Here is a 27,775-nt window from a genome sequence, read left to right as displayed (position 1 = left end):
TTATGACATGAAGGCTGAATGTCAAGCTGTACCATGTATAATGGCACCCTTCCCTGGTAATACAGAAACAACATGACCACAGCAGAGGCAGTTTGTGTTTTTATTTCATGTCTATCCTGTTAAAGAAAAGCCTCTTAATTCAGATCCTTCACAAACAGATCATAAAAAATACATTTAGAAAAATATACATTGATATTAGAACTGAAAACTTAAAATTCAGTGTTTATTCAAATATACATTTTGCATATTAGAATCTATTAAACGTCACAAAGGTTTGTTTCGAGTAGGGTATTCTGAGGTGTAAAGACAACACATGTATCTGACCGACCAAATGGCCTGCTATTTCCAAACCCATTAAAAGCTTATTTACATTCAGCGATGGTGTGTGAACACCTTCGGAATTCCAAATTGACCCCTATCCCCTAGGCAATCTGAAACCCTTGGATAGGTAAGCAATATGGTGAAAACTCCACACCGCCTGTTAGAAGGGAAGGTGAAGAAATGACCATAATACTGGTACCATCTTCCTTTCATATCTACAGGAGTGCCTAGAGTATAGGGGCTAGGGTATAGGGTATAGAGGCTAAGGGCTAACTTGGAATTCAACAGGGAGTGTCCTTCCTGCAGGTATAGTTGAAGAAAAGTGTCAAGGTGATGTCTATGAGAAAAAAATACTGTTTCTCTCCTCTTCTATTTCATCCCTCTCTCCCGGTCCATCATGTCCCCCCCCCATTCTGGTAGAGAAAAGCAGAAGTTGTAGCATATTCCTGCTGCAGTTCAGTCCAGGTGTATAGGGAGGTACTCAGGCTAAGAGGAGAGAGGGCTTTTTGGAGGTATTAAAGACTATCCCTCACTTTCCCACTCCTGAGTTAGGATGCACGTCGCCAAGCGAAAGCCACTGCCTTTAGATTCAGAAAGACAACGAGACAGTTCAAAACAACTGTTTGTCCTGCAGGATCTCAAAGGATCTCACTTCCACATGCTTTGTCCTTCGTTGACATTACACACAATACAACACCCCCCCCCCCCCCCCCCCCCCCCCCCCCCCCGCTGCATTTACAAACATCCTTATAATGTTCCAAAAACCACTGTCTAAAATCGCTAGGTTCCTCTCTCTGAGGTCATTTCAACCTGCTCAATATCCACCTATCATACATAAGGCATCCTTCTCGTGGTCATGAAATTCCAAATTCTCCGGCAAACCTACGGAAACATTCCTCAGCCTTCACAAAAGGTTATGACAATCCTTTATCCAAAGGCTTCAGGTTGCATTCAGTTCCTCTCGATCTGGTCAATGTCCAGCTCACCCCCCAGCTGGTAGATGTCCTTCTCTGTCCCATACTCACCCTTCCAGGGGGTGTGTCCCTGCCCCATTCTCTCCCCCCCTCCCCTGCATGGGGACCCAGGCCTGGAGTCCAGGCTACACGCTGAGTCACTGTCCAGCTCTTTATAAGAAGAGTCATCCTCCTCCTCGTCCACTTCCTGTTGAGTCTCAGCACATAGGTCAGACGCACAGGCAAAGTCAGATTCCGATTGGCTCAAGCTCCTGGTGGAGGGCGGGGGCATGTATGAGCGACAGCTGTCCGGACCAGAGAACCCAGGGCAGCTCAAGCTGTGGAACGTCTGGAGTTTCTGTTTGAGAAGAGATGCGAGGTAAAGGGAGATATTAGTATAACTTTATAACAACACAAAAAATATTTATAGTATCGTCGTCTCACTGTTCAATCTTGATTCAGGTCACAAAACCTATGCATGTACACTTCAGAAATGTCATTAAGTCATCTGGAACACTGAGTTGTTGAGAGAAACCTGAGAGCTTGACCTTTATGGCCTGTGGGTGTGTGACTCCTGCTTCACCGGTGGAGCTGAGCTCACCCTCCCACTAGGGAGCTAGTTTTGTTAATGTTCTGGTAAGTCACTCAGTCCGAGGAAACACAGTGGAAAGACAACATGGTGCAATCAGCTGCAAACCACAAAGGTATCCTCTTCCTCCCAACCCCATGGGTCTCCCTGTCCTGCTGCACTGAGGGGGATGAGGAACTAAAACACACAACAGACTAAAAAAGTGACAAACTTTCCTGAAGACTTACAATGTTCTATATACGATTCCTCCAATTGTCTGGCTTGACCTAGCTTGGTAAACCTCCTGAACTGCACTGGCCAACTCATACACCCATCATCTAGTTGACCCTTATGAATAATCGTGTGTTGGACAAAGGGGGTTAGGTACGGTTATTGCTATTGCGAGAGAGAGAGAGTGTTTGTGTGTTCCTGGTAAATGGACGTCACAAGCCCTGAGGAGAGAAAAAAAAATGACTCTGGAGCAGCTCTCTGTTTACTCAGGGTGTGATCTCTCCTTTCAGAGACCAGACATGTGTGTACACCAAACACACTGTGCCCAGGCAAGGTATGCAAAGCAGGCTATTTGTGTTACAACGACATGTGTGCTCAAGAGCGAGAGACTGTGCATCTACTAATGAGCGTGAGAGAGAGAGAGTTTGACCATGTGTTATGTGAAGAGCTGTGCGTGTGGTGGTGTGCACGTGTTTGGTTGTTAACGCCTGACCTTAACCTTGATTAGCACATCCCATGTGGCCCAACACAGGGCTGACTGAGTTTCACTTCTTTGTGTGCCAACTGTCAATGCAAGATACCCCTATGTCTACACCCATATGTGAACCTGTATCATCAACATAACATCTATATTCAGAATGGTGTAGGCTACTCTAGGCATTTAAGGACGGTTCATAGGCATATTTTTCCATCTGTGTCAGTATACGTACTGAATGTGGTACTGATGCCTTATTGTGTAATGTTTGCTTCCCTAAAAAAACGTGTCCCCTCATTAAATGACTTTCCCTCCGCCTTCCAATAGAGCCAGACCACAGACATTCCAGCCGTGAAAGGGTTAAGCGTCCCTCTCTCCCAGTAGCAGATGTTGGAGGTGAATAGAGATGTGTTCCTAAAGCCCACGGTTCCTCCAATTCCTCATTCACTTCTTTTACCAAAAGTTTTTTTCCAAAACGTGCTTGTTATGAGAGAAAGAGGCAAAAGGCATTTCAATGTTTCAATAAATATAAAGTGATACGTTCATATAACTTTAATGTTTACTATCTTTGGACGTCGGCTTTACAGTCGGTGGCTAAAACCTGAGCAGGGCTAACATTCAGACATACTCTGGTACACCTACAATATATTATAATACTGTATGTCAGGTGAACACTGGATGCTTCGCTCTAGTTACCTCAAAAAGAAAATACAGACAAGGAAAGGGAATGGATGTAAACACCAGTATTTAATGGCACCGTTGGGCATTTCTGTCACACACTTTTGTGTTGTTGAGGGCCTCACCCTCTTTCTTCGACCCCTGTAGTAACCCCTCCTATAGCCCACTGAGGAGAGAGAAGGGGAAGAAGTGGACGGCAGGAGGAGGGTATACTCTGCAATATGCTTCCCATTAAATCCTCCTGGGCTACAACCAGGATTTGGGGTAAGGAGCTTTAATACTCTGAAGTTTACCCAGCTTTTTGTTCCTCTAGAGCACCTCCCTTGAGTAACCCCCATATACACACACAGTCCTGTCAGCCCCTCCAGTCCTAGAAGGCGCATAGCATTTTGTTCTAGCTGGATAGTGTAGACAGCTGCTAGTGTGGGAACACACAAACACACACACACAGGGCTAAGAGGTTAAGGAAATATCCCCCTGGATAATGGGGCTGTGAACAAACAGTCAAAACAACACCCTACTAACAAGCTGGCAAAACAGTGCTACTCATACAGCTCTTCATCAGAGCGTATTTCCTAGCTCCATATAAAAAGCATGGTACTGGCACAACAAGTCGCCCCCAGAGAGACAGTGTGTTATGGGGTGGAGAGAGAGAGACCTCCTGGAGCAAACACACACAGGCACACAGGAGGAAAAAGAATAAGAAAGGACAGGACAAGGAGGGGCACGACAAGGAGGGGAGGGACAGTACAGGACAGTACAGGATAGGGAGGGACATGGCAGGGAGGGACAGGACAGGGAGGGACAGGACAGCACAGTACAGGATAGGGAGGGACATGGCAGGGAGGGACAGGACAGGGAGGGACAAGACAGCACATGGAGGGAGAGGACTGGGAGGGACAGGACAGCACATGGAAGGAGAGGACTGGGAGGGACAGGACAGCACATGGAGGGAGAGGACTGGGAGGGAGGGACAGGACAACACAGTACAGGATAGGGAGGGACAAGACAGGGAGGGACAGGACAGCACATGGAGGGAGAGGACAGGGAGGGACAGGACAGCACAGCACATGGAGGGAGAGGACTGGGAGGGACAGGACAGCACATTGAGGGAGAGGACTGGGAGGGAGGGACAGGACAACACAGTACAGGATAGGGAGGGACATGGCAGGGAGGGACAGCACACGGAGGGAGAGGACAGGGAGGGACAAGACAGGGAGGGAGAGGACTGGGAGGGAGAGGACTGGGAGGGAGAGGACAGCACACAGAGGGAGAGGACAGGGAGGGAGAGGACTGGGAGGGACATGACAGGGAGGGAGAGGACAGGACAGGGAGAGACAGAGGACAGGGAGGGAGAGGACAGCACACAGAGGGAGAGGACAGGGAGGGACAGGAAAGGGAGGGAAGTAGAGCTTAACCCATAACTGGCAGACAGACAGACAGACAGACAGACTATGACTAGTTTAGCAGATCTACCTGTGTGTGCATGTGTGTATAGTTTGCTGTCACAGCAGGGCCCCATGCCACACCCCGCCACCACACCCACCTACTTAGGTGTTCCCACAACCCCGCAAGGACTTCAGCTCAGCTATGCTCGCCATGCCTATCATTCCAGAAATGGGGGGAGGAGAGAAGGGATAGAGAGCGCCCCCCTTCATTTTATGAGCCTGAACTCGGGCCAATGAGGAGATATTAATAGGCCACAAGACTCCTCTGCCAGCCATCCGCCAGCAGGGGAGATTTAGGGAGAAATAAATACCCCCCCTCTCTCTACCCTGCAAGTTCTCTCAGACACACACAAATTCCCCATGGTGGCTGGACCTTAGCCCATTAGCACAACACGCATCCACACAATTCACACCCCATTGCATCAGTATGGCTGAGGGATATACACACACACACACACACACACACACACACACACAACAGTACACACCTACTCATTCAAGGGTTTTTCTTTATTTTCACTATTTTCTACATCGTAGAACAATAGTGAAGACATCAAAACTATGAAATACATATGGAATCATGTAGTAACCAAAATAGTATTATAAAATATATTTTGATTTGTTTATTTGAGATTCTTCAAAGTAGCCACCCTTTGCCTTAATGGCAGCTTTGCACATCATTATGAAGGATTGTGTGTAGATTACTGAGGATTAAATAAATAAATAATAATAATTAGAATAAGGCTGCAACGTAACAAAATGTGAAAAATGTCAAAGGGTCTGAATAGTTTCTGAAGGCACAGTTTACAAAAAGTGGACACCCCTTCAAATTAGTGGATTCGGCTATTTCAGCCATATCCATTGCTGAAAGGTGTATCAAATCGAGCATACAGCCATGCAATCTCCATAGACAAACATTGGCAGTAGAATGGCCTTACTTTAGAGCTCAGTGACTTATAACGTGGCACCATCACAGGATCTCACCTTTCTAACAAGTCAGTTTGTCAACTTTCTATCCTGCCAGAGCTGCCCCAGTCAACTGTAAGTGCTGTTATTGTGAAGTTGAAATGTCTAGGAGCAACAACGGCTCAGCCGCGAAGTGGTAGGCCACAAGCTCACAGAACAGGACCGCCGAGTGCTGAAGCGTGTAAAAATAGTCTGTTCTTGGTTGCAACACTCACTACCGAGTTCCAAACTACCTCTGGAAGCAACATCAGCACAAAAACTGTTAGTCGGGAGCTTCATGAAATGGGTTTCCATGGCCGAACAGCAGCACACAAGCCTAAGATCACCATGCGCAAAGACAAGCATCGGTTGGAGTGGTGTAAAGCTCACCGCCATTGGACTCTGCAGCAGTGGAAACACATTACCTACCCCAACAGTTTGGGGAAGGCCCTTACTGTTTCAGCATGACAATACCCCCGTGAACAAAGCGAGTTACATACAGAAATGGTTTGTCGTAATAGGTGTGGAAGAACCTTACTGGCCTGCACAGAGCCCTGACCGTAACCCCATCAAACACCTTTGGGCTGAATTGGAACGCCGACTGCAAGCAAAGCCTAATCGCCCAACATCAGTGCCCAACCTCAAAAATGCAAATATGGTAGTGAGGGGAAGCCCAGTGGCCGGCAGTGGGAGAAGATGGAATTATATGGATTTTGGACGACATTCCTGCTCATTTTCTCATCGATGAAACATTTCAATAACATGTTCTGTTACCAAAACTAAAATATATGTTACAAACAAGAGTTGACTACGTTTTGTAGACTTAACTCTTTGCCAAAGTAAAAAATAAAAATGCATTGTTTAGAAGGAGTGAAAAGGCAAATTGAGTTATTGCACATGCTCACTTCACAGAGTAGGCATTCTCTAACGGAAATATGCACATGCATGCTAGAACGCGCCAATAGGATCTCGCTAGCTCGTGCTTGGCTCTGCCCACCTCCGTGCTTGTTCTGCCCACTATGACTCATTTGTTCCCATTTGAAAACGACAGGCTGTGGGTCTATCTTCTTTTAGTTATAATTTTTTTTATACAAGTCATTTGATCCAAAACACAAGGGGGATGGATGTACAACATGTTCCACCTGCTGAATAACAAACATTTTATTCTCACTGTAGCCAAACACTGTAGTTCCCTTAGATGTAGTCTTGACAGAGGTCATAAGAGCGCTGGTAGGTCTACATGATGCAACAGCAACACCTTGATAATTTAACCAATCAATGTAAACCTAGTCCTGACACCTCACACCTAGTTTCTCTACACAGAGTGGAGTGTGTGTGTGTGTGTGTTATTCACTGGGTAAGGCCCAACTCTCATACATGAAGAAGCATTCACTTTTAATGTTCACCATCATACAGTCATGACATATGCATACACACCCACAGTGACTGAAGGTGGATTTGCCCTTTTGAATCACTTTCACATGTAAAAACAGCCTCTGAGAAAATTGGGCAATCACATTCTCATGCAATTATGCTCGTTAAAGTCAATCTGAGTTGCTTCCCACACGAACCAAAAGGTCAATAAATATGAACAGAGTGACATAACAAATGAACATCTCAATTAAAAGACAATTCAATGATTCCCCCACCAATCCTACTTGGATTGGAGAGGACAGATTTCCATACAATCAAATCTATTCCATTCATTCTCTCTTAATGTCAGGCAGAACACATTTTGTAACCAGCCTAAAACTTCCGGCTCAACACTTCCTTTTTAACCAACCAACAGTTAACACTCCTCATCTGTCCTCATCCAGAGACCACTACACCTCTCTGGGTCTGTCGTACCCCTCGCCCATAAACCTGCATTACAAATGTTGTCACTAGTTACAGTATCCCAGCCACAAAGTCAAAATTGGCTATATAGTAAAAACAAATTAAAACAAAAATGTGCTTTTCGGGCCTTCATTTAAGGTTTGGCATAAGGTTAGCAGTGTGGTTAAGATTAGGTTTAAAATCAGATTTTAAGAAGAGAGATTGTGGAAATAGGCAGGGTTTAGCCAAAATTATGACTTTGGGGCTGTGGTAACTAATGACGACCCAATTAAATCAGTACAAAAATAACAACCATGTTCATCGTTTAATACATACAGTACAGTTATATGGAGCTACAGTACATCTGCAGTGCTGTATACAGACTCTTTCTGCTTGTGTTTCAGTATAGCAGTCAAGCAGAAAACATCTGAAACCCTACCTCTTCGAATAGTACCTTAAATCCCCCCCCCAAAAAGCCTTTTGTAATTTAAACACACACACTTGGCTTTTCCCTCCTTACTAGCCCTGACTGTGCTGATGGCTACTTTATCCAGGGAAAATGTACTTACCATGACAGTGATATGTGCTTGTCCCACCTAGCTATCTTAAGATGAATGCACTAACTGTAAATCGCTCTGGATAAGAGAGTCTGCTAAAGGGCCATACTCATTACCTTACCTAAACCTTACTATACTCACCAGGACTGAGTTTGAGAGTGACTGAGTTTGGGTGTGTGCATCTGTGACAATGTGTTTGTATATCCATGTGTCAGTAGGCTTTTGTGACCTACAGTATTCTGTGTTGTGAGAGAGTAAATACCGGTAAGTGGATATCTGGTTTCATGCGTGTGAGGCTTGAAACTACTGATCAAACCCGCACCACACGATCTCATCAGTCCTCCTCACACAATGCTAAAGCGCAGTCGAGCAATCCCAACCCAAAACAAAAACAAGGTTATAAAAAAAAACTAGCCTCTATTCGGGTAGTCTCGATGCCAAAAGAAAAGCCTGTGAGCCATTGGAGAGGCGTACTGGGGAATTCCAGAGAGAGGAGGTAACTGGTGTGGATAATGAAAATGCTCTTGGTTTTCCTCTCTTAGCGGCTGGCATGGACATAGGAAACATGCTAGGCTCCATTACTGAACACTTGTTGATTCAACCTTGGCTATCCCCTCAGTGTGGCTAGGAACAGTTTCTTCGAGAGGGGGAAGAGAACAGGAAGGGGGGCGGGGGGGGGGGGGGGTTGAGGTTGGATGCTTTCTAGGACAGATTTAGAGATCTCTAGAGAGGACAGGGGACCTCTGAGCAGGGTTGAGGAGGGCGGAGAGGCACACAGTAATATCAGCTATCTTCATCAGTGTTTACACTGAGCTAGTCCTGGAGGAGCCCTATACGTGTTGGGTTTAAATTCCAAACTGTGCTCTCAGCCTATTCTCAAGGGAGACGCATTGGTCAGAGGGATAGGGCCAAGTGAGCCAGGCAAGTCTTGGGTCATTGAAGACTGCATATAGTGCCGTCTCAACATTAATTGGCTGCGATCAACGTGCAAAATTAAACTGTATCCATCCAGTCTATATGGAGCCATCAAGTAGTAATCACAGAGCAGTTCCACAACTTCCTCTGACATTACACAAACAAGCCACCCCCAGGCCAGGCAGAATGTGATCCAGCTAAAAATGTAGGCAGGGAAGTGGACTGTGTGGGTTCAACCTTTGCATCGTGTGCTTACCCAACAGAGTCAATGAAATGATAACCGGAGCCGAGTGAGGTAGAGCATGGCGGTGTGAAGCATGACGGAACACAAGAAATGCTCCTTAGTTAATGCCACTTCCCAAAGGGGAGGCTTGAAAACACTTACCCTCTGCGCTACAAACCACTGACCCAGAAAACGTAATACAGCCCGTTTTAATCCCCCACCAGATCAGACACAGAGAAAGAAGCCTTGAACGTTCCCCATCTCTGAACAGAATTATTCCTTTGTAGTCATTTTGTTTGGCCTGATCTAACCTTATGTACTCAGGTTATTAAAGGTATTAAAGCTGTGTAAAGACTTGGATGAAACTTGATCTATTCTTAATCGAGATGAGTAAATAAGGATAAAGCTCTGTGAAATGTCTGAGTCATTATAACATAATCAAAATCCACTAATATGTTTTGATCTACAGCTGCCTTTCTGTCATTTGTTATGGTCAGACACTCTTGACAGACCATTAGGGTGTGTGTGTCTCAGTGGCTACTAACCTGGGTCATCTTGGCCAGGTCCAGGGAGGGCCGTGGTTCCTGTGCATCCTCTGGTCTCCTGCGCTTCATGCCGATCTTTTTATCGTTCAGGACGCAGGGCTGGGACTTGCTCCGGGACAGGCCCCCAGTCCCCCCTGCCCTCTGTCCAGCACGTCTCCCCATCTCTTGGGTGAAGTCCGGGGAGCTGGCCCCCTCCCTGTGGTGCTCTGTCAGGCTGATCTGCTCATGGGACAAGGAGAGGGGCCTGAGGGAGTGGTGGTAGTGGTGGTGGGAGGGGGACGTAGGGGAGGCAGTGAACAAGGGGTGAAGGGGTAGGCGCTGGGTGAAGCAGGGCAGCTCCAGAGCCCCGTCTGTGGGGTTGTTGGACCGTGAGGGTAGGCTGAAACTGGAGCTCCGCTGCATGGCAGGAAAATGACCCCCTAAATAACCTCCACCACCTCCTATACCACCTCCTCCAGAGCAGCGATGCACACTCCCCCCACTGTGGCACCTCCTCTTCTCCACCGCCGTCCACACTCGCGACACCTGAGGTCTCCATGAAGACCGGCAGCCACCAAACTCTTCAGAGAAGGAGAGTGAGCGACACTGGCGCTTGCTAGGGGGTGCCGTGGAGGCTGAAGGGGAGTTGGCGAGGGCCAGGGACTGGGTGGCTGCCAGCTTGGCATCGCCAAGGTTAAGGTCTCGAATGAGGCTGGTGATGGCGGTGGCAGGGCCAACCTCGTGGCCCCAGACCAGGCTCCTCCGCTGGCACTCCTCGGGCAGAACATCCCACAGGCTCTCCAGACTGGCGCCGGACTCGCAGGGCGTCCCTCGCTGGATGGCACAGCCTCGGCCAAGGTCCAGCCACCTGTCTGCCTCTGGAACACATGGACACACTTATAAAACATACAAACACACACACACACATATGAACAAACACTTATACATATAATTTAATTTGACAAAATGTAATCAAAAAGTGGACATATAAATCAGGACAGAACAGATGGAAAGTTATTGTATCAGGGGCCTAAGCTGAAATCATTACTATCATATCATGCTCCTCCTTACTGCGTGTCCCCTCTAACATAAGGCCCCTTGTGCCATCTAACAGAGTTGTGAAAAATCCCACTTCATCTCCTCTAGAGGCTAGCTTCATGTGAAACAATAATGAAATGGACAGCAGGGCTGAACTTCCAGGGTGAGGTGCCGTGTGCAGCTTCTTCACACATGCGCGTTAGGATGATCAACCGAGTAAATAACCACATGTACCCCAAAACACACACCTCACTTCAGAAAACAATAGACAGTAAGCAGCCTGAGGCCAGAGGGAGAATAGGCCAGCAGTAGCAGCTCTTGGTTAGAGACAATACTGTGTGAAGCGAGTATGGTCACATTGGTAGGAGTTTTAATAGAGAGAGATGAAGCGCATCACTCAAGGTCTAGATGCCCGGTTAAGGTGGAGACAGGATAGTAGAAGAATGGCTAGCTACAGACAGGGGATTGGATCGACCCAGGCTGCACTGCTTGATAGAACACTACCTGCTGGAACATAGCTGCTAGCTCCTGGGTTGGGTAGACCTTTCAGTTGCATAGTGGCAGGACAATGAGCTTGAGCTTTCTGGTAGTACAGGATTATGCAAGCAACCTGGCAGTGTGTCATTAATCAAATCACATTTTGTATTATATAGCATTGCAGTTGTCACAGAACGCTTAGCTAACAAACCCTACGCCTGCTCGTGGCAAGTTAACAGTGGTGTTTGCCCAACACCCCTACCAGTCACAAAACAAACATTCAGGTCAATGCTCTACCACTTGATTGACTGTTGATGGGTTTTTCTCAGATTGAACGAAAACGGTCCTATGAATGTTGGCAGAGAGGCAGCTAGGTGTCTGGGCATTCCCTTCATTGCTTCTCAACATCTCTTTGCTAAGCACAGCTTATTGCTACCTAACATAATGGTAGCAGCCATCCCAGGGGAAATGTGTCTTAGTCTGACAGCTGGTTTGGTTAGCAGGATAGGCTAGCTAGGCTTATTATTCTGTGAAAGTGGATGGCTTCCTACACCAATGATTGGTTAAAATTCAGATAGAATTTGACAAATGACTATGCCAACATTACTCGTCACAGGCAAAACACCTACCACACTGGTTCTAGCTAATTTTGCCACTACTGAGCTCAAAGCTAACACGTAACTCTATTGATACCCAATTGGCAGCAAGTGACCCACCCCTGTCCAAACCCATGCCTTCAAATGCTTCTCTCCATTTTTGGTGGGCAGAAGTCTTTGTTTCAGTTCCAAAAAACAACAATGACATGACCTGACAAGAATGTCTAGCATACAAAATAACAACAGGAGAAAACATCTAAAAAGGTTCAACTAGCCCAGTGAAAAATGTGTTGAAAAAGGACTGAAATCCCACCTGAAGCCATATAATAGTATATATAACACGTCTTGTGATGCCAGCTGTAACAGTAGAAACAGCAGTTGTGGGACGTGCATCCCGTTAACCCCTCGCGGGTACATTGAACAGACGACAGGGCGGGGTCCAATGAGACTCTGATTTACAGTGGCTTGTCTTTCAACACGGGCGGAGGGGATAAGGAGCGTGACGTTCACCGAACCAAAAGGGAACCATTGACAAAGGCAAAACAACACTCCGTTACAGTTAAGTCCCATGAGTGCAGTACACAGCTCTGTGTGACGGCAGGTGCACACCAGACATGACGCGAGATGAGACAGGAGGAGGACAGGCAGAAACCGTTATAGGGGAGCTTGTAACGGGGCATCAAGCTGGTGAACAAGACAAAGGAAATGAACACGAGCGAATGGGAACAAATAATGAGACAGTTTTTATGAAAAGCACGGAGGACATGAAAAGCAGATTGTTCAATTCAACCAGTTTCCACAACAGCCCAGGTCAATAAAGCCTAAGAGGAGACAATAAGAAGCGTTATGGTGAGGACAGTCTGAGTGAAGGGGAGAGGGATGCACTCACCCACAGTGCCACAGGAGAAGAGGGTAGTCCCTCTGCTCATGGTGTGGCGCTCACGCTGTTGACAGACAGATGGAGGGATAGACAGGGAAAAACAGACAAAGAGGATATGGCTTAGACTAGGCTCATTTACTCAGACTCCAAACATGTCCGTACATAACTTTTCAGGCATCGAACACGAAGGAGTGCACACACACACACACACACACACACAATTCAGAGAAAATAACAGGCAGGGTGGTGCAGGCTGGCTCATAGAGAAATAGGGCAAAGCAGCAGTCATTAACATTACTAGGAGTCACAGCAATACAGTGTAATGTCAGCATTCAGAACTGCGATGACCCCTTACAGTACACAGTGAGGGTTATAAAGAGGTAAAACGACTCAAATTGGCCCCATTTCAGTTTAAGCCTTTTTACCCAAATTGCTTGATTTGAACGCTGAGGTAGAATAATATACAATGTATTTAGAAGGACCAACGTAGAGGCCATATGAATACACCTTGGTGGCGAGCACCTTGCCAAAAACTACAATAGGCTGTATTGTAGAGAAGCCAATAGAAAGCCCAAGTCTCATGTTTCCAAGGCCGGTGGAGAGAGAGGCACCTGTAAGGAACTTGTTGCACTACTTCAGTTATAGGTCTAGCTAGCAGAGTTTTACTTACCAGCAGCAAATATTCAGTGTCCTTAGCCCTTACATGATCGCCACCTTTCTTCTTTTCCAGTGTTTTTGAGAAGATGATCACCATGGTAGGGCACAGCTCTGCTCCAGTCCGTTCCAATGCAGGAGAAGGCCGTGGGAAGCCATCTTAGGTGAGGACGGATGGGGAGATGGTCTTTTGGGCAGTTTGGACGGGCAGACGACCACCTCTCATCCGCAGAGTGTCCTCGTTGGTAGGGGAGCGTCTCTCGCTATTCAGCCAATCCCTGTGCAACAACAGACAGAAGGAGAGAGATTTGGTGAGCACACACACACAAATATTACAATCCATAAAAATGTGTGCATGCCATTATGGCGCCCGGCATGCGTGGGTGAATATTTGCAAATGGGCACAAATGTGCGTGAGCACGCAATGATTGCAGTACGTGTCATAATGATCTTTACCATCACACCACCACAGTGTGTCCCCAGGCGCAGGGCGAGGAGGAAAGGAGGATTGGTCCTTGTGGGTGTGTCTGTATAGCAGGCAGTAGGGCCCTTAGAGAGACGAGTCTAAACACATACAGTCAGTCCACTGGGCTGGGACACCACAAACACAGTACAGCACAGGCTCACTCTTTACTGAGTCCTCCTCTTCCAATCTTTCACTCACAACACCAGGGAGCTAATCCAAAACGTGCAGTTGAATCCCCCCCCGACAGACAGAGCTAGGCTATATCAGGAATAGCATGCAAAACAGCTGATTAGAAAGGTCCAGGCCTTATCCTCCAATCAACAGCCTACTAATGACAGCTTGCAGTTTCTACTGTGGGCCAACGGACACAGCTACCACAGTCTCCAGAGCTCCTCAACTAACCCCATGACTGTTCTGGGTTCTCCATAAGATATGGTTCAATGAAGTGGGAGGAGAGTGAGCATGTAAGGGATGAGGATAGAAAAAGGATGGGTCAGTTGGAGAGGAGAGAATGTACTGGACGTTAAGGTTGCATTAATATACTATATGACAAAGAAAGGGGTACTGTGCTTGCCAACTGTGGGAAACAAAGGAGTTGAAATAATGAGGGCATCAGCCCCTGCGGGCTGTCCTCCACCCAATCCTCCACCCACAAGGGAAAAAGAGACTAGGAACATTTCCCCTCCTCATGTCCTCTGCTCTCCTCTCTGGTCTCATGACAGCATGAAGCCAGCCAAACCCTCCCCTAACCCGGACAGCGCTGGGCCAATTGTGAACCGCCCTATGGGACTCCCAGTTGGTTGTGACACAGCCTGGGATTGAACCCGGGTTTGTAGTGATGCCTCATGAAGTGCCTTTGACCGCTGCACCACTCGGGAGGCCAATGTCTGAAGTTGAGGGAGTGTGCAATTGGCATGTTGACTGCAGGAATGTCCACCAGAGCTATTGCCAGATAATTGAATGTTCATTTTCTAACATAAGCCGCCTCCAACACATTTTCGAGAATTTGGCAGTATGTTCAACGAGCCTCACAACAGCAGGCCATGTGTAGGACCTCCACAGGACCCCCCAGGACCTCCACATCCGGATTCTTCACCTGCGGGATCATCTGAGACCAGCCACCCGGACAGCCGATGAAACAAACTGTGGGTTTGTACAACCGAAGAAGTTCTGCACAAACTGTGCTCGTCATCCTCACCAGGGTCTTGACCTGACTGCAGTTCGGCGTCGTAACTGACTTCAGTGGGCAAATGCTCACCTTCGGTGGCCACTGGCACGCTGGAGAAGTGTGCTCTTCCCGGTTTTAACTGTACCAGGCAGGTGGCAGACAGCGTGTATGGCGTTGGGGGCGAGCGGTTTGCTGATGGCAGTGGGGTTATGGTACAGGCAGGCATAAACTACAGACAACAAACAGAATTGCATTTAATGCACAGAGATGCCGTGACGAGATCCTGAGGCCCATTGTCGTGCCATTCATCTGCCACCATGATAATGCTGCGCCCAAGGATTTGTACACAATTCCTGGAAGCTGAAAATGTCCTAGTTCTTCCATGGCCTTCATACTCACCAGACGTGTACAACAGAGTGTTGCAGTTCCCGCCGATATCCAGCCACAATCAACAGCCTGATCAACTCTATACAAAGGAGATGTGTCGCACTGCATGAGGCAAATGGTGATCACACCAGATACTGACTGGTTTTCTGATCCACGCCCCTACCTTTTTTAAAAGATATCTGTCACTACCAGATGCATATCTGTATTCCCAGTCATGTGAAATCCATAGAAATGGGCATAATGAATTTCCTTATATGAATTATAACTCAGTAAAATCTGTGAAATTATTGCGTTTATATTTTTGTTCAGTGGATTTTAAAAAGATGAGATGTTGAGGATTTTTATAAATACAACTATGATGTCATACAGATAAGCCAAACACCTGTGAGTCCAAATGTGCAATTAACATTTCCAAATCATATATTGTCACCGTTTATGATCACTATATTTGGTGTACAGTTACAAGAAAACATGATGTTATACCCTGGGTCATTCTCAAGTTTCTCAAGAATGAGCCTGTTTGTCTATTGTGAGGAAAAGTCACTGTGGCACACACACCTGACTCCTTTCTATATACAACCTGTTTCTCTGAATTGCCTTGCTCAAGTCGAACACTCTAAGATTGTATTTTAGAACTGAGTTAGGCGTCTTGGCATAGGAATACGAACCCAGATTGAGATTTATATTGGACAATTTTTGGATTGCTTAAACAACTGTAATGGTGGTATGGCGGGGACGCAAGGTTGTGTTCCGAACTAAACAACTACAAGTGTGCTTGCCCTGGTTCCTCAACGGTACAGTACCTTAAAGTTGAAGTCTCTTCTTTGAGTCATAAAAGTGCATTGAAATTGCTTAGGAACTGTGGCCACATGGAGATACCAGTTAGTCCTTTCATTCCAGGAATAGTCTTATTATGTTATCCAGAGTATTTTCAGATTTTGTTATCAAAAAAATGTGGCGAAAAGTACAGTAGATGTTTGGATTTAGTGTTGTGTCAGGTGACCTGTAGTGGACTCACCTTTGGTTTAACAATGTTCCCATGATCTCCAAACTGTTCCCTTTCAATTGCTACCATATAAACTATCCATATATGCCAATTCTCACAAGTGTAAAGGGTTAAATCATGTTTCATACCTGGGTAAATTCTGCTGCACTTGTTGGCTCCAATTCAGGTTAAGGTCCAAAAAGGATCATACTAAATGGCAATAGCAATTGCATTTATAAATCCCTAAAAGGAAAAAAGTTAATTATGATCCAATTCCATAGGTGAAGTACTGTACCTAACAGTAATTCTACACAGATTTTTCTTCATTATAGAAGTTGGGTCTGCGCACAGGCCTCTTGGCTCTCAAGGGTTAATTACTGAGGAGAGGCAGAAAGGACAGTACTCGTAACAGCACCATGCCAAGGGACTAGGGTTCCCGGTTTCTACTGCTCCTACAGTTTTACTTCGGTACTGCAGTTTAACAGACCCCCGTCCCAGAAATACAATTTCAATAGACGGCCACATAGAGAAGTCAGATTAGAAAATTCCTAATAAAACACTTTAGTCATCACCTTTGTGCAAAAAACATCCATTGAATTATACAAATTATTGTCGCTGAGGCCTATTATTGTTCCATCACTTTTTCCAAGATATTAAAATATTAGCAACCAGAAAATGCTCCTCCATTTCCTGGTTGCTAAACTTCTAATAATTTGCCTAATTTAAGTTTATGTGGTAAAACAAGACTCAATTGTGTAGAGAATCATTGTACCATCTAAACCACTGTGAAATCTCTTTTACATAAACTAAAATATTGTATTTTCAGCCGTTTGAAGCTTTTGTACAAAACCGAAAGTACAAGACACAAAAACAAAACGTAAGAACTGGAAGCATAGAAATAGTGCACATAAAAGAGATTACCATTTCTTAGACTTGCTTTCAATGAAAATGACAGATCTATAACTTACATTTCTATGTGAATTTGGTCAGGTCACCCAAAAAGTTACATATTGCAGCTTTAACCTTTTATATTCATCCAATGTCTGCCATGTTTTTGGATGATGTGATGACGTTATCGATACTCGCCCTGCTTCCTGTGCACGCGTGAATTGTGAATGGGCGCCTGGGGGGGGACAATATGGGGCCCTGTAAGGTTGTGTGGCACAGTGTTTGGTGTCCATCACTGATTGGATGTAGTTACTGCAGAGGAGAGCTATCACTCTCTAGTTAACGCTGGGTCAGCCCTTTCTGATGTTGAGGTCGTAAAGCAAGGCTGGAGAGGTCACGGCATACCAAGCCGCCCTCCGGCCATCCCCCCAGCACCCGTTGGCTGGACACTTTGTCCAAAAACGCCACCCCATCATGCAACAGGAGCTTGGTGAGAACACAAACAAAGCAGCTCTCATTCATTAAACGTTTTACTTGACATCGTCTGACTTGATGTGCGGTAAAACGGCGGTTGATTTTGGCCTTCAAGTTGATTCTACACAAATAAAGGCTTTATCTCTATGAGGACTTTGAAAGGCCATTCACTTCTTTATCTCTGAAAGAAGAGCAGTGACCATGACAACCCAGTCCTGTAACAAAGAGGGGAAAACAACAGAGAGAAGAAACACCTTTCTTGAGAAAGAGTTACCAGTGAAACACACCTTTCTTGAGAAAGAGTTTCCAGAGAAACACACCTTTCTTGAGCGAGGTTTCCACGGCACTGACATGTAAACCCCCCCCCACGCCACACACACACCGGAGTGCAAAATGTGTTGCCATTTTAAATTACCGACACATACACAAATAACACTTCCCCTGTGCTCACAAGTCAGCACTCTGTTGCAGGGTGTTGGTGAGCAGCAGCAACCACCTCATTAGCTAACATTTGATAAGAAAAACCGCCAAAGGAAATCCACAAAGCCTTGTCAAAGCTATAATCAGTCTCTCACACACAAATACTGTAGCTGGTGCTACACACACACACACACACACACACACACACACACACACACACGCACACACACACACTGACCCTCAATCAGAAAAGGAGGAACACAGTCAACTTGTGCAATATCCTATCTTGCTTTCACATCCACTTTTATTGTCCACACAGTAAACATCAAGATGTCGTCAACAAATCCATCCAGATGTGCCAATATTTTTTTTCAAACTACTGCAACATCTCTCTGCGTTTCCTCACTACAGGACATTGCTGCTGATTGATCTGTACAATTCCTAGTCTACAAGGGCAAGCATGCTACAGTATGGATGTGTAACATATGCTGCATTACACGGACATGTCCTCATGTGGAAAAAGGCCAACCTCTGACCTGGATGTTAGAAACTAGGACAGTCATATCTAGACAGTACATCACTTCCTTATCAGTGGAGTACATTAGTTCAAGCTTGAGAAATGGACTTCAGACACCGCAATCCCTGTTCCTGTCCAGTGATGCTATGCTTGTCAAAGCTGATTTAGCATCACTTCTTCTTAAATTATCCCTAATCTATAGAACAAGACTGAACCGGGTGGGTCCAAGTGTGAGGTAATAAAGGAGGTACAGACCCCCTTCTGGAAAAGCCTTTGCATTCCAGGGCTCTTCACACATCAGGTACCCTACTAATTACCTCCGCTCTCATCCCCTCACCCCTCTCTCCCTCAGCATGTGGTTTCTCCCTTTACCCCTGACAGGCTGCTCTATGCACATTAACCAGGCCCTAATCCACCAGGGATATGTTACATGAGAGCCTCCAGAGCAGACCATGATGGTTAATCCCACGCTCAGGGCTCCATCACAGCTAAGGAGGCCACTCCTACGGTGTTTAAATAGGTGACGTTATAAAGAAAGTCACTTCCAACCCCATAATCACACGTCCCGGGTACCACTCCTCTCCAAGACAGTTACATAACACTGAAGGTCTCGTTTTGTGGGAGCTAGGGGATGAATGGTGTGGGTGTGTTTGGTGTGGAGGGTGATGTTATGACCAAAATATCATATTATTTTGACGGTATGGTGATATTTTATGTTTCTGAATAATAATAGTTCTAAATATGTTTTATGAGTAGTACATTACTCTAGACTGGCAACAATTCATTCTAAAGGGATAGTTTTATACTCAACCAAATTAGGGCAAAACTGACAGTGAAGTAGTCCATTTTCATACCGGTATACTGCTTATTCACAATATATTTCCCAGCCCTAGGAATTCCATTGAGTGTATGACTTATTCAACCAAACATCCATCTGCTACTTGCTTGGTAACGGTCTCGGTGACTTTGTGTGTGTTCGTGTGCATACTTGGAACGAGGGTACGTGGGTTACGGGCCTTGCAGACAGACTTTTCACTTAGTCGGCTCAGGGATTCAAATCAGCAACCTCTCAGTTACTGGCTCAACGCTCTTAACCGCTAGGCTACCTGCCTAGCATCATCACAGCAAAATCTCTGTGGAACATAATAGATGGATTAGGCTACATGTTATTCTTTCCATACAATACTTTCATATTAACATAATGGCAGATGATCACCTTCAGCTCTTTTATCATCTTAATGTAAATGTGTGAGAATTTGATTTTCAGCAGCTGAGAATGCGTTGATCTTTCTGTACTCTGGCTTACCTCCGCCAGGCTGGCTGTCACGCGTGCGTTTGTGTTACTAACGACCCGTAGGTGTCTACTACACAGATCTACAGGTGTGTCTCCTCATGACGCAGGGTCATCACAGTCACGTATTGATCCTGCAAAATGATATATTAGAGATGATTGCTAAGTATTTCACAGTAGAGTGTAAACACTGTCATAATAAAAGTTCTACGTTCACATAGTGTAAAAGATGAAGGTGTAGGGTAAAGGGATTGCCAAAACACACCAACACTAATTTAGCTACCATTATGACCAGATGAAAGAAACATGATTTCGCTCAGCTCATTAAACCTCAATTGTGAGAGGCGAAACATCTTGGCAGAGAAACTGTGGCAAATACTGTGAAGTGCAGGCCACTGCTTCAGAACTAGCATGGAAAACAGGATCTGCTTGCTAATGCTTTTATTTAGACTGTCTACGCCATAAAACAATGGAAACATACGATTGCTTTTTTTAGGGGTGTATAATTGACAGATTACACTCTAGACAGCATCAACAGAAAGTCTATCCAAACCTTGAGTGATTCAGACAAGAAATATGCAGTGTCGTTCAGAAAAGCAGGGAGAAAGGAGAAGGATAAACAGAAGAATGACTCCTTTGTCATTCATAACAGACGTCTTATGATAGTGAATGACAAAAAAAAAAAAACATGAGGTCACTTCAGTTGTCAGAAGGGAATTCAGGGTGAATGTCCATTAGTGGTGGTTGTCCATCTCATCATAAGGCCTCATAAGGCCTCTTATCAGGCCTCTCACCAATCAGTGGTAATGAAGAAAATGAAAGGAAGCCATTTCAGACTAGTGGTGGGACACACTGATGTGGTGGTGGGACACACTGATGTGGTGGTGGGACACACTGATGGTGCAATGTGTCACAGGGCTTTAAAAATGTCTTCCCTTCCCAGAATGCTTTTAATCTGAAACCAGATCTAGTCATTTGCAGGGGGTTGGGGAAGGTTGCTCTGGTGTATGCCAGAATGCCTCCTTTCTTCTCAGCAGTCCATCTTAGACTCTGTGGGCGTTCGAGACGTAACATTTACAAAACGCATCATGTAAATGAGATGTACACACAGAGACGTGGGGGAGACCGTGGAACATAACTTTTTGTTTTGAACTCGGCTCACAGCATTTGACGCTGTGGGCGAAGCAGAGCAGTTATGACTGAAGGTCACACAGAAAGAGAGAAAGGGCTGTCGTTAAAATCAAATGTGTGCAACACAGAGGCACAGACTGGCATGGCTAACAATCCTTCTTTCTGGAGGCTTTGCATAACGCCTCGGGCCAGGAAACCACAGAAAGAGGGGAGTGAGCAAAGGAGAGAGATAAAGTGAGAGGGCGAGGGAGAGTATGGTCCAGTGCCTCGCAGACAGGCACGCAGCTGCCCACTCAGAGAATGAAGCCTTAATAGGGACTCGCGCACACAAAAGCCTTGCAAATGTGTGCGTCTTAAGCACACACAGGAGCACAGAGTGATCCCCTTTAAAAACCAACTCTGCTTAATTACCTCCATAAATTACTGCAGCTATCCCATGTCCAAAACAAGTCCCTCTTGTCTGCCTACCGCCTGCCTAGCTATCTGAGACAACCCTGTTCGACTTGACTGTCTTTCACATGTAGATTCCAGCATTTCAGATTTGACTGTGCTAAAAATAAGAAATTGAAGCAAGTAAAGCCATTTTTTAACAAGGCATTGGGTAGTTTGGGAGATCGTGATTGTCATGCAAATCTACTTTGGCAGAAACATAGGCAGAGATTCCTTGAATGAGGCCTATACTCTGGAAGACTGTAAACAAAGTTGTACTATACCATGCAAGTGCATACAAAATAAGACATAGCACAGTCCTTTGATATCAACAGATTGTCTGGAAAGGTTTGAGGAAGATATGATCTACAATCTTTGTGACACTAAACAATGCTGCGTATAAAAAGCAAGACGAAGCTTAGGCCATGTCTAGACTTGACAGTTCATGCAGCTTTTGCATCCTGATACCCGAGTTCCGATCATGGAATTCCGAACACGTCGTGCATCTACATTTACAGTTGAAGTCGGAAGTTTACATACACTTAGGTTGGTGTCATTAAAACTCGTTTTTCAATCACTCAACAAATTTTGTGTTAACAAACGATAGTTTTGGCAAGTCAGTTAGGGCATCTACTTTGTGCATGACACAAGTCATTTTTCCAACAATTGTTTACAGACAGATGATTTCACTATATCGCAATTCCTATGGTTCAGAGGTTTACATACACTAAGTTGAGTGGGCCTTTAAACGGCTTGGAAAATTCCAGAAAATGATGTATTGGCTTTAGAAGCTTCTGATAGGCTAATTGACATCCTTTGAGTCAATTGGAGGTGTACCTGTGGATGTATTTCAAGGCCTACCTTAAACGCAGTGCCTCTTTGCTTGACATCATGGGAAAATCTAAAGAAATCAGCCAAGATCTCAGAAAAAAATGTGTAGACCTCCACAAGTCTGGTTCATCCTTGGGAGATATTTCTAAACGCCTGAAGGTACCACGTTCATCTGTACAAACAATAGTACACAAGTATAAACACCATGGGACCACGCAGACATCATACCACTCAGGAAGTGTTCTGTCTCCTAGAAATGAATGTACTTTGGTGTGAAAAGTACAAATCAATCCCAGAACAACAGCAAAGGACCTTGTGAAAATGCTGAAGGAAACAGGTACAGAAGTATCTATATCCACAGTAAAACGAGTCCTATACCGACATAACCTGAAAGGCAGTTCAACTAGGAAGACACTGCTCCAAAACCGCCATAAAAAAGCCAGACTGCGGTTTGCAACTGCACATGGAGACAAAGATCATACTTTTTGGAAAAATGTCCTCTGGTCTGATGAAACAAAAATAGAACTGTTTGGCCATAATGACCATCGTTATGTTTGGAGGAAAAAGGGGGAGGCTTGCAAGCCGAAGAACACCATCCCAACAGTGAAGCACAGGGGTGGCAGCATCATGTTGTGGGGGTGCTTTGCTGCAGGAAGGACTGGTGCACTTTACAAAATAGATGGCATCATGAGGGGGAAAAAAATTATGTGGATATATTGAAGCAACCTCTCAATACATCAGTCAGGAAGTTAAAGCTTGGTCACAAATGGGTTTTCCAGATGGACAATAACCCCAAGCATACTTCCAAAGTTGTGGCAAAATGGCATAAGGACAACAAAGTCAAGGTATTGGAGTGGCCATCACAAAGCCCTGACATCAATCCTATAGAAAATTTGTGGGCAGAACTGAAAAAGCATGTGCGAGCATGGAGGCCTACAAACCTGTCTCAGTCACACCAGCTCTGTCAGGAGGAATGGGACAAAATTTACCCAACTTATTGTGGGAAGCTTGTGGAAGGCTACCCGAAACGTTTGACCCAAGTTCAACAATTTAAAAGGCAATGCTACCAAATACTAATTGAGTATGTAAACTTCTGACACACTGGGAATGTGATGAAAGAAATTAAAGCTGAAATAAATAATTCCCTCTACTATTATTCTGACATATCACATTCTTAAAATAAAGTGGTGATCCTAACTGACCTAAAACAGGAACTTTTTACCAGGATTAAATGTCAGGAAAACTGAGTTTAAATGTATTTGGCTAAGGTGTATGTAAACTTCCGACTTCAACTGTACATGTGTCCACATTACCCACACTCTCTGTTCCCGTGCTATATTCAAATACCAGTACGCATTCTACAAGTGGAGGAATAGTCTAAATATGATAACACAACAGACGCTGATGAAAATAGCTAACTACTGTAGTAAAGTAGCCAGCTAACCTCTGTAGCTAGCCAGCAAGCTAGCAAGCAATGCTAAAGGGATTGCAAACTAGTTAGCATAACTCTAGACGAACAAAAAAAGCTTTTCTAAATATTAGCTAGCTGGCTAGCATTTGAGGCCAGCAAACATGTTCTCCACATACTAGGAATGCGTTTCCTCCAACGTTATAATGAAAAGATGCCTGTCTGTCCCAAAACACAAGTATTCTGGAGATATGTGAGAGGAGTGCTGAGTGCTTTCGGTAGCCTGATTGTGTCCAGACTGTGGAGAAATCGGCACACAATGCCTCCCTGACCATATCCTGAAGTGATTAGCCGGATCTGAACACAATCAAACCACAAAGCGACTTTTGTGTGTCTAGACCGTCTTTTCAATGCAAGATTCGTATTCCGATAGCATATGTCACATGTAAGTGTCAAGTGTAGACAGAGGCTTAGTCATCATAACTGTATTTCCCACCATAGCTGAGAAGTATGAACCAACACACAAACAAAACTGTTCTTTCCTCAACAAACAGCCCTTAGACTGTCTCAGACACACACAGGCCTGGTGGTCTACCCCTATCAACATCCCCTTTGCAATTAGATACTTGAGCTGATCCAATCTCAGCCTGACTTTCCACCTAGTTTGCCAGTGGAACTGAGATTCGTTTTCAAGTGAATGAGTGAATTCACATGCAAGCAAGAAACGAAAGGTCAACTACTGTATGTACATTCACTAAAACTACACTTTAGTTAATTTGCCAATAACCACCTCCGTAAAGAGAGAACAGAGGTGTATAAACCCACATAGGCATACCTCCTTTCAGGCTGTCCCAGTACGGTGAGAACAGACACAGACAAGTACACTGTAGGCATTCCTGGTACAAAACCAGTCCTGTCTGGTATTTAGTTCATGAAGTAAAGATCAACCATCTCTCCCACAACATAAACAAGAGGGCAAAAAACACATACTGTAACAATAACTTCCCTAGTCCCAAATGAAACGATCCTGGCAAACCCATAGTCAAAGTGTTCCATCGTCAGTGGTACTTTAATCAGTGTAGGCCTACCCAAACATTCTGTAGTCACGCAATTACATTACACACTCCAACGATGGTCCAAAACACGACTCCAAAAACAATGCAATCTAACAGTACAGCATTTCCCTGCCAGCTCCTGAATCTCAACACATTGTTTCGTTAATAAGAGAGCGTAGGGGCGGTTTGGTTGTCTGAGCTCCTTCAAACTGAATTATACCATTCAGAACACCTTCAAAGTTGCATATAAAGTATTTTTCACAAGTCTACGTGTTTCATTCCACTCAGCAACACAAACAAAGAACAAAGTGACTCATATCAAGACATCCCCAGCTGCGAACCCTCCTCTGCAAAACCACAAACGAGAAGGATGATGTTAATTACAGAACTCAATTACAATAAAAGGCTGAAATATGTTGATGAGTGTGAAAAGCATGAGCTGGCGCACATTCAAAAAAGTTAGTAGAGGTGCTGACTAACGGCGAGTAAACTGTAGGCTATAAAAAAATAAAGAGAATCGGACACTCTATACAAGCTCCCAGTAATTTATTAGGTAAACCATGAACATTTCGGCATCACAGTGCCTTCTCATGTGCCATCACACGAGGGGCTCCCGAGTGGTGCAGCAGTCTAAGGCAGCGCTTGAGGCATCACTACAGACACCCGGGTTCAAATCCAGGCTGTATTCTAACCAGCTGTGATTGGGAGTCCCATAGGCTGGCGCACAATTTGGCAAGTGTAGGCTGTCATTGTAAATAAGAATTTGTTCTTAACTGACTTGTTTAAAAATCACAGTGATGCTGAAACATTGGTTTACCCAATAAATTACCGACAGCTTATATATAGTGTGCAACTCTATTATTCATTTTTAGAGCCTAGAGTCTTAAGTCTTGCCCAGTGTGTTTGTGTGTGTGTGTGTGGCCTTACGGAAAACCCACATGAATTTCACATGAAGTGTTCCAAAAACATTGAAATGACATGAAAACCACATTGATTCAACCAGTGTTTCCAGTGGCATGTGATCTTATGTGAAGTTAATGTGATCATGTTTTTACATGTAGTTCCATGTTAAGTGTTCCCAAAACACTTGTTTACATGTGCAATTTCACTTGAAATCATGTGGTTTTTCTGTAAGGTTGTGTGTGTGTGACTCATGAAACACCTCAAATGACAATCAATCTTTTCACAGGTTGCGGTGCTGAGGAGGGTGTCAATAAAATGAGATAAGAAAGCCACACTTCCCTCCAACTGGCAGTTCTTGAAACAGACCAGTGTTACAGGCACACAACATGACTTAAAAGTGGGACAACTTACAAACCCCAAAGTGCCTACAACAATAATAATAACAACACATGATCTCTACAATTCCCAATCTGGATATTTGAGGGTATGCAGGTGTAAAGGATGGGCTACTGCACACTGCTTGCTAAGAGAGTACCTCCTGATTCGGGTCACACCAGGCTTGAACCCAGGCCTTGCCACCCTCGTAAAGCATCTTACCAGTCAGCACCACACCAAAAGCTAGCAATTCAGCAGCGCAGGTAGAAGTCACACTCAAGGCTGAGAAGTACGTTTCACACATCCCCATTGACTACATTCACCCCTCAAATGTACTCAAAAGCTGCCCCAGCATTGAGCTGAGCACAACTGTATATCTGGGTCAAGGCACCATTGTAAAGATCATCATGGCTTGATTAGCAAGCATCACTTGCTCCTGATTTGGCTCACACCAAGGCTCAAACCCAGGACTGCTGCCTTGCTAGCATATGTGACTACCCTCCTGAAACTGTCTTAACAGTTAGCACCACACGAAAAGGTAGCAGTCAGCTGCAAGTGGCAACACTTAAGGCTGAGAAGTAAGTTTCACACATCCCCATGTGCTACACAGGCATGGTGAGAGCTGCGGAGAAAAAAAGTATTACTACACAAGGGTGGAGGGGGGTTCAGTTGAACCGGGTTACAGAGCTGGAGCATTGAATACAGGAAGGCTTTGTCCCAGTTGCCCAAGCACTGCGCACAACGCAAATGATCTCTCAATCAACTCCTTTCTATTCTCTTATTTGACTATGCGGTATTCTACTACAGTGGAAACATGCGCAACCGGCAGCTATAAAGCAAGCAAGTTTACGCAGCATCGCAACACGGTATTTAACTTGTTCCTCAATTACATTGTGCAGTAGCCTATTTTAAGATACATAAAACACGATAATCATTTGTGTTGGGGTTACAGCCTTTCAATATCGTCCCTGAAAACACAATTTCCCAAGCACTTTGTTTCCTGCTATTATGATAGCACGGATCACAAGCAAGCAACACTTCCCAGTTTATATTGTTGACAATATTTAACTTTCTCTAGACATAAGAAACAAGCTTATATGCTTATTTCAACTTCTTGCAATGGAAAAGCTCAAGCAAACTTTAGCAATCAACAAACTACTTTGGGCAACAAAGACACCCCAAAAAATGATTAGCATTCATTCTCAAGAGTGGCCTACCAATTCAAAGAAAATATGATGTCGGGATGGACGGCTTACTACCTGGCCAGCTGAGAGTCTGTCGAAGTTAAGTCATCTTCGATTTCCGCAACAAAGGACCAGAAAAGTGTGTGGATCTTCATGCGCACTACTGCCTCCACAGCGGCGATGGCAGTGTGGGACTGAGAAACTGCATGAAACCCCGTGCTCGCTGCAACATTGAAACAAAATCCGCGTTCAGCGAAACCATTTCTCACGCAGAGGGAGGAAACAACTATTGATTCCACAGTGGTGTAGCCAATTTGAACAATTAAGCTTAACCGTTACTTATACAGATACTATTTATATATTCAGCATGTTTCTTGCCATTCATTACACATGTATTTTATTTCTAGTTCAATAGAAACTACATAATTTACCCCCCCCCCCCCATATTGGTATCGTCTACCTGTGTGTTCCTTTTCTTTTCCCACAAGCTATTCTGAATGTACAACTCTGTAGTAACATTGTTACAGTTACTAGTTCACTTGTAAATGTGTCCCCTATCACAATG

General features: G+C 44.8%; 1 protein-coding gene across 2 annotated transcripts; it reads right to left on the bottom strand.

Moving 5' to 3' along the window:
- Positions 1-86: 86 nt before the first annotated feature.
- Positions 87-27,424, bottom strand: LOC139411948 (protein FAM53B-like). Of its 2 annotated transcripts, none has more exons than XM_071158715.1 (5): positions 27,286-27,424; positions 13,315-13,576; positions 12,654-12,708; positions 9,675-10,531; positions 87-1,632 (listed from the first exon to the last, which is right to left on the bottom strand). In XM_071158715.1, exons 2-5 carry the CDS (start codon positions 13,396-13,398, stop codon positions 1,273-1,275), a joined length of 1,356 nt encoding a protein of 451 aa, XP_071014816.1. In that variant the 5' UTR covers positions 13,399-13,576; positions 27,286-27,424; the 3' UTR covers positions 87-1,272. The 2 variants fall into 2 exon arrangements, with proteins under 2 accessions (XP_071014816.1, XP_071014823.1); XM_071158722.1 differs by having other exon boundaries at positions 27,244-27,397.
- Positions 27,425-27,775: the final 351 nt, after the last annotated feature.

Source organism: Oncorhynchus clarkii, chromosome 1 (genome assembly GCF_045791955.1).
Source record: "Oncorhynchus clarkii lewisi isolate Uvic-CL-2024 chromosome 1, UVic_Ocla_1.0, whole genome shotgun sequence".
In the NCBI taxonomy this organism is placed as follows: Eukaryota; Metazoa; Chordata; class Actinopteri; order Salmoniformes; family Salmonidae; genus Oncorhynchus; species Oncorhynchus clarkii.
Note: the sequence above shows the minus strand (reverse complement) of the source record. Positions and strands in the feature narration are given on the sequence as shown.

Bases quoted from the DNA above. Each gene is read 5' to 3' on its own strand.
- LOC139411948 (XM_071158715.1), bottom strand. From the start codon at position 13,398: ATGGTGATCATCTTCTCAAAAACACTGGAAAAGAAGAAAGGTGGCGAT. The intron at 10,532-12,653 runs GTGAGTGCATCC...CATGTGTTCCAG, and splicing joins CTTCTCCTGTGGCACTGTGG to AGGCAGACAGGTGGCTGGAC. The intron at 1,633-9,674 runs GTTAGTAGCCAC...CTTCTCAAACAG, and splicing joins ACCTGGCCAAGATGACCCAG to AAACTCCAGACGTTCCACAG.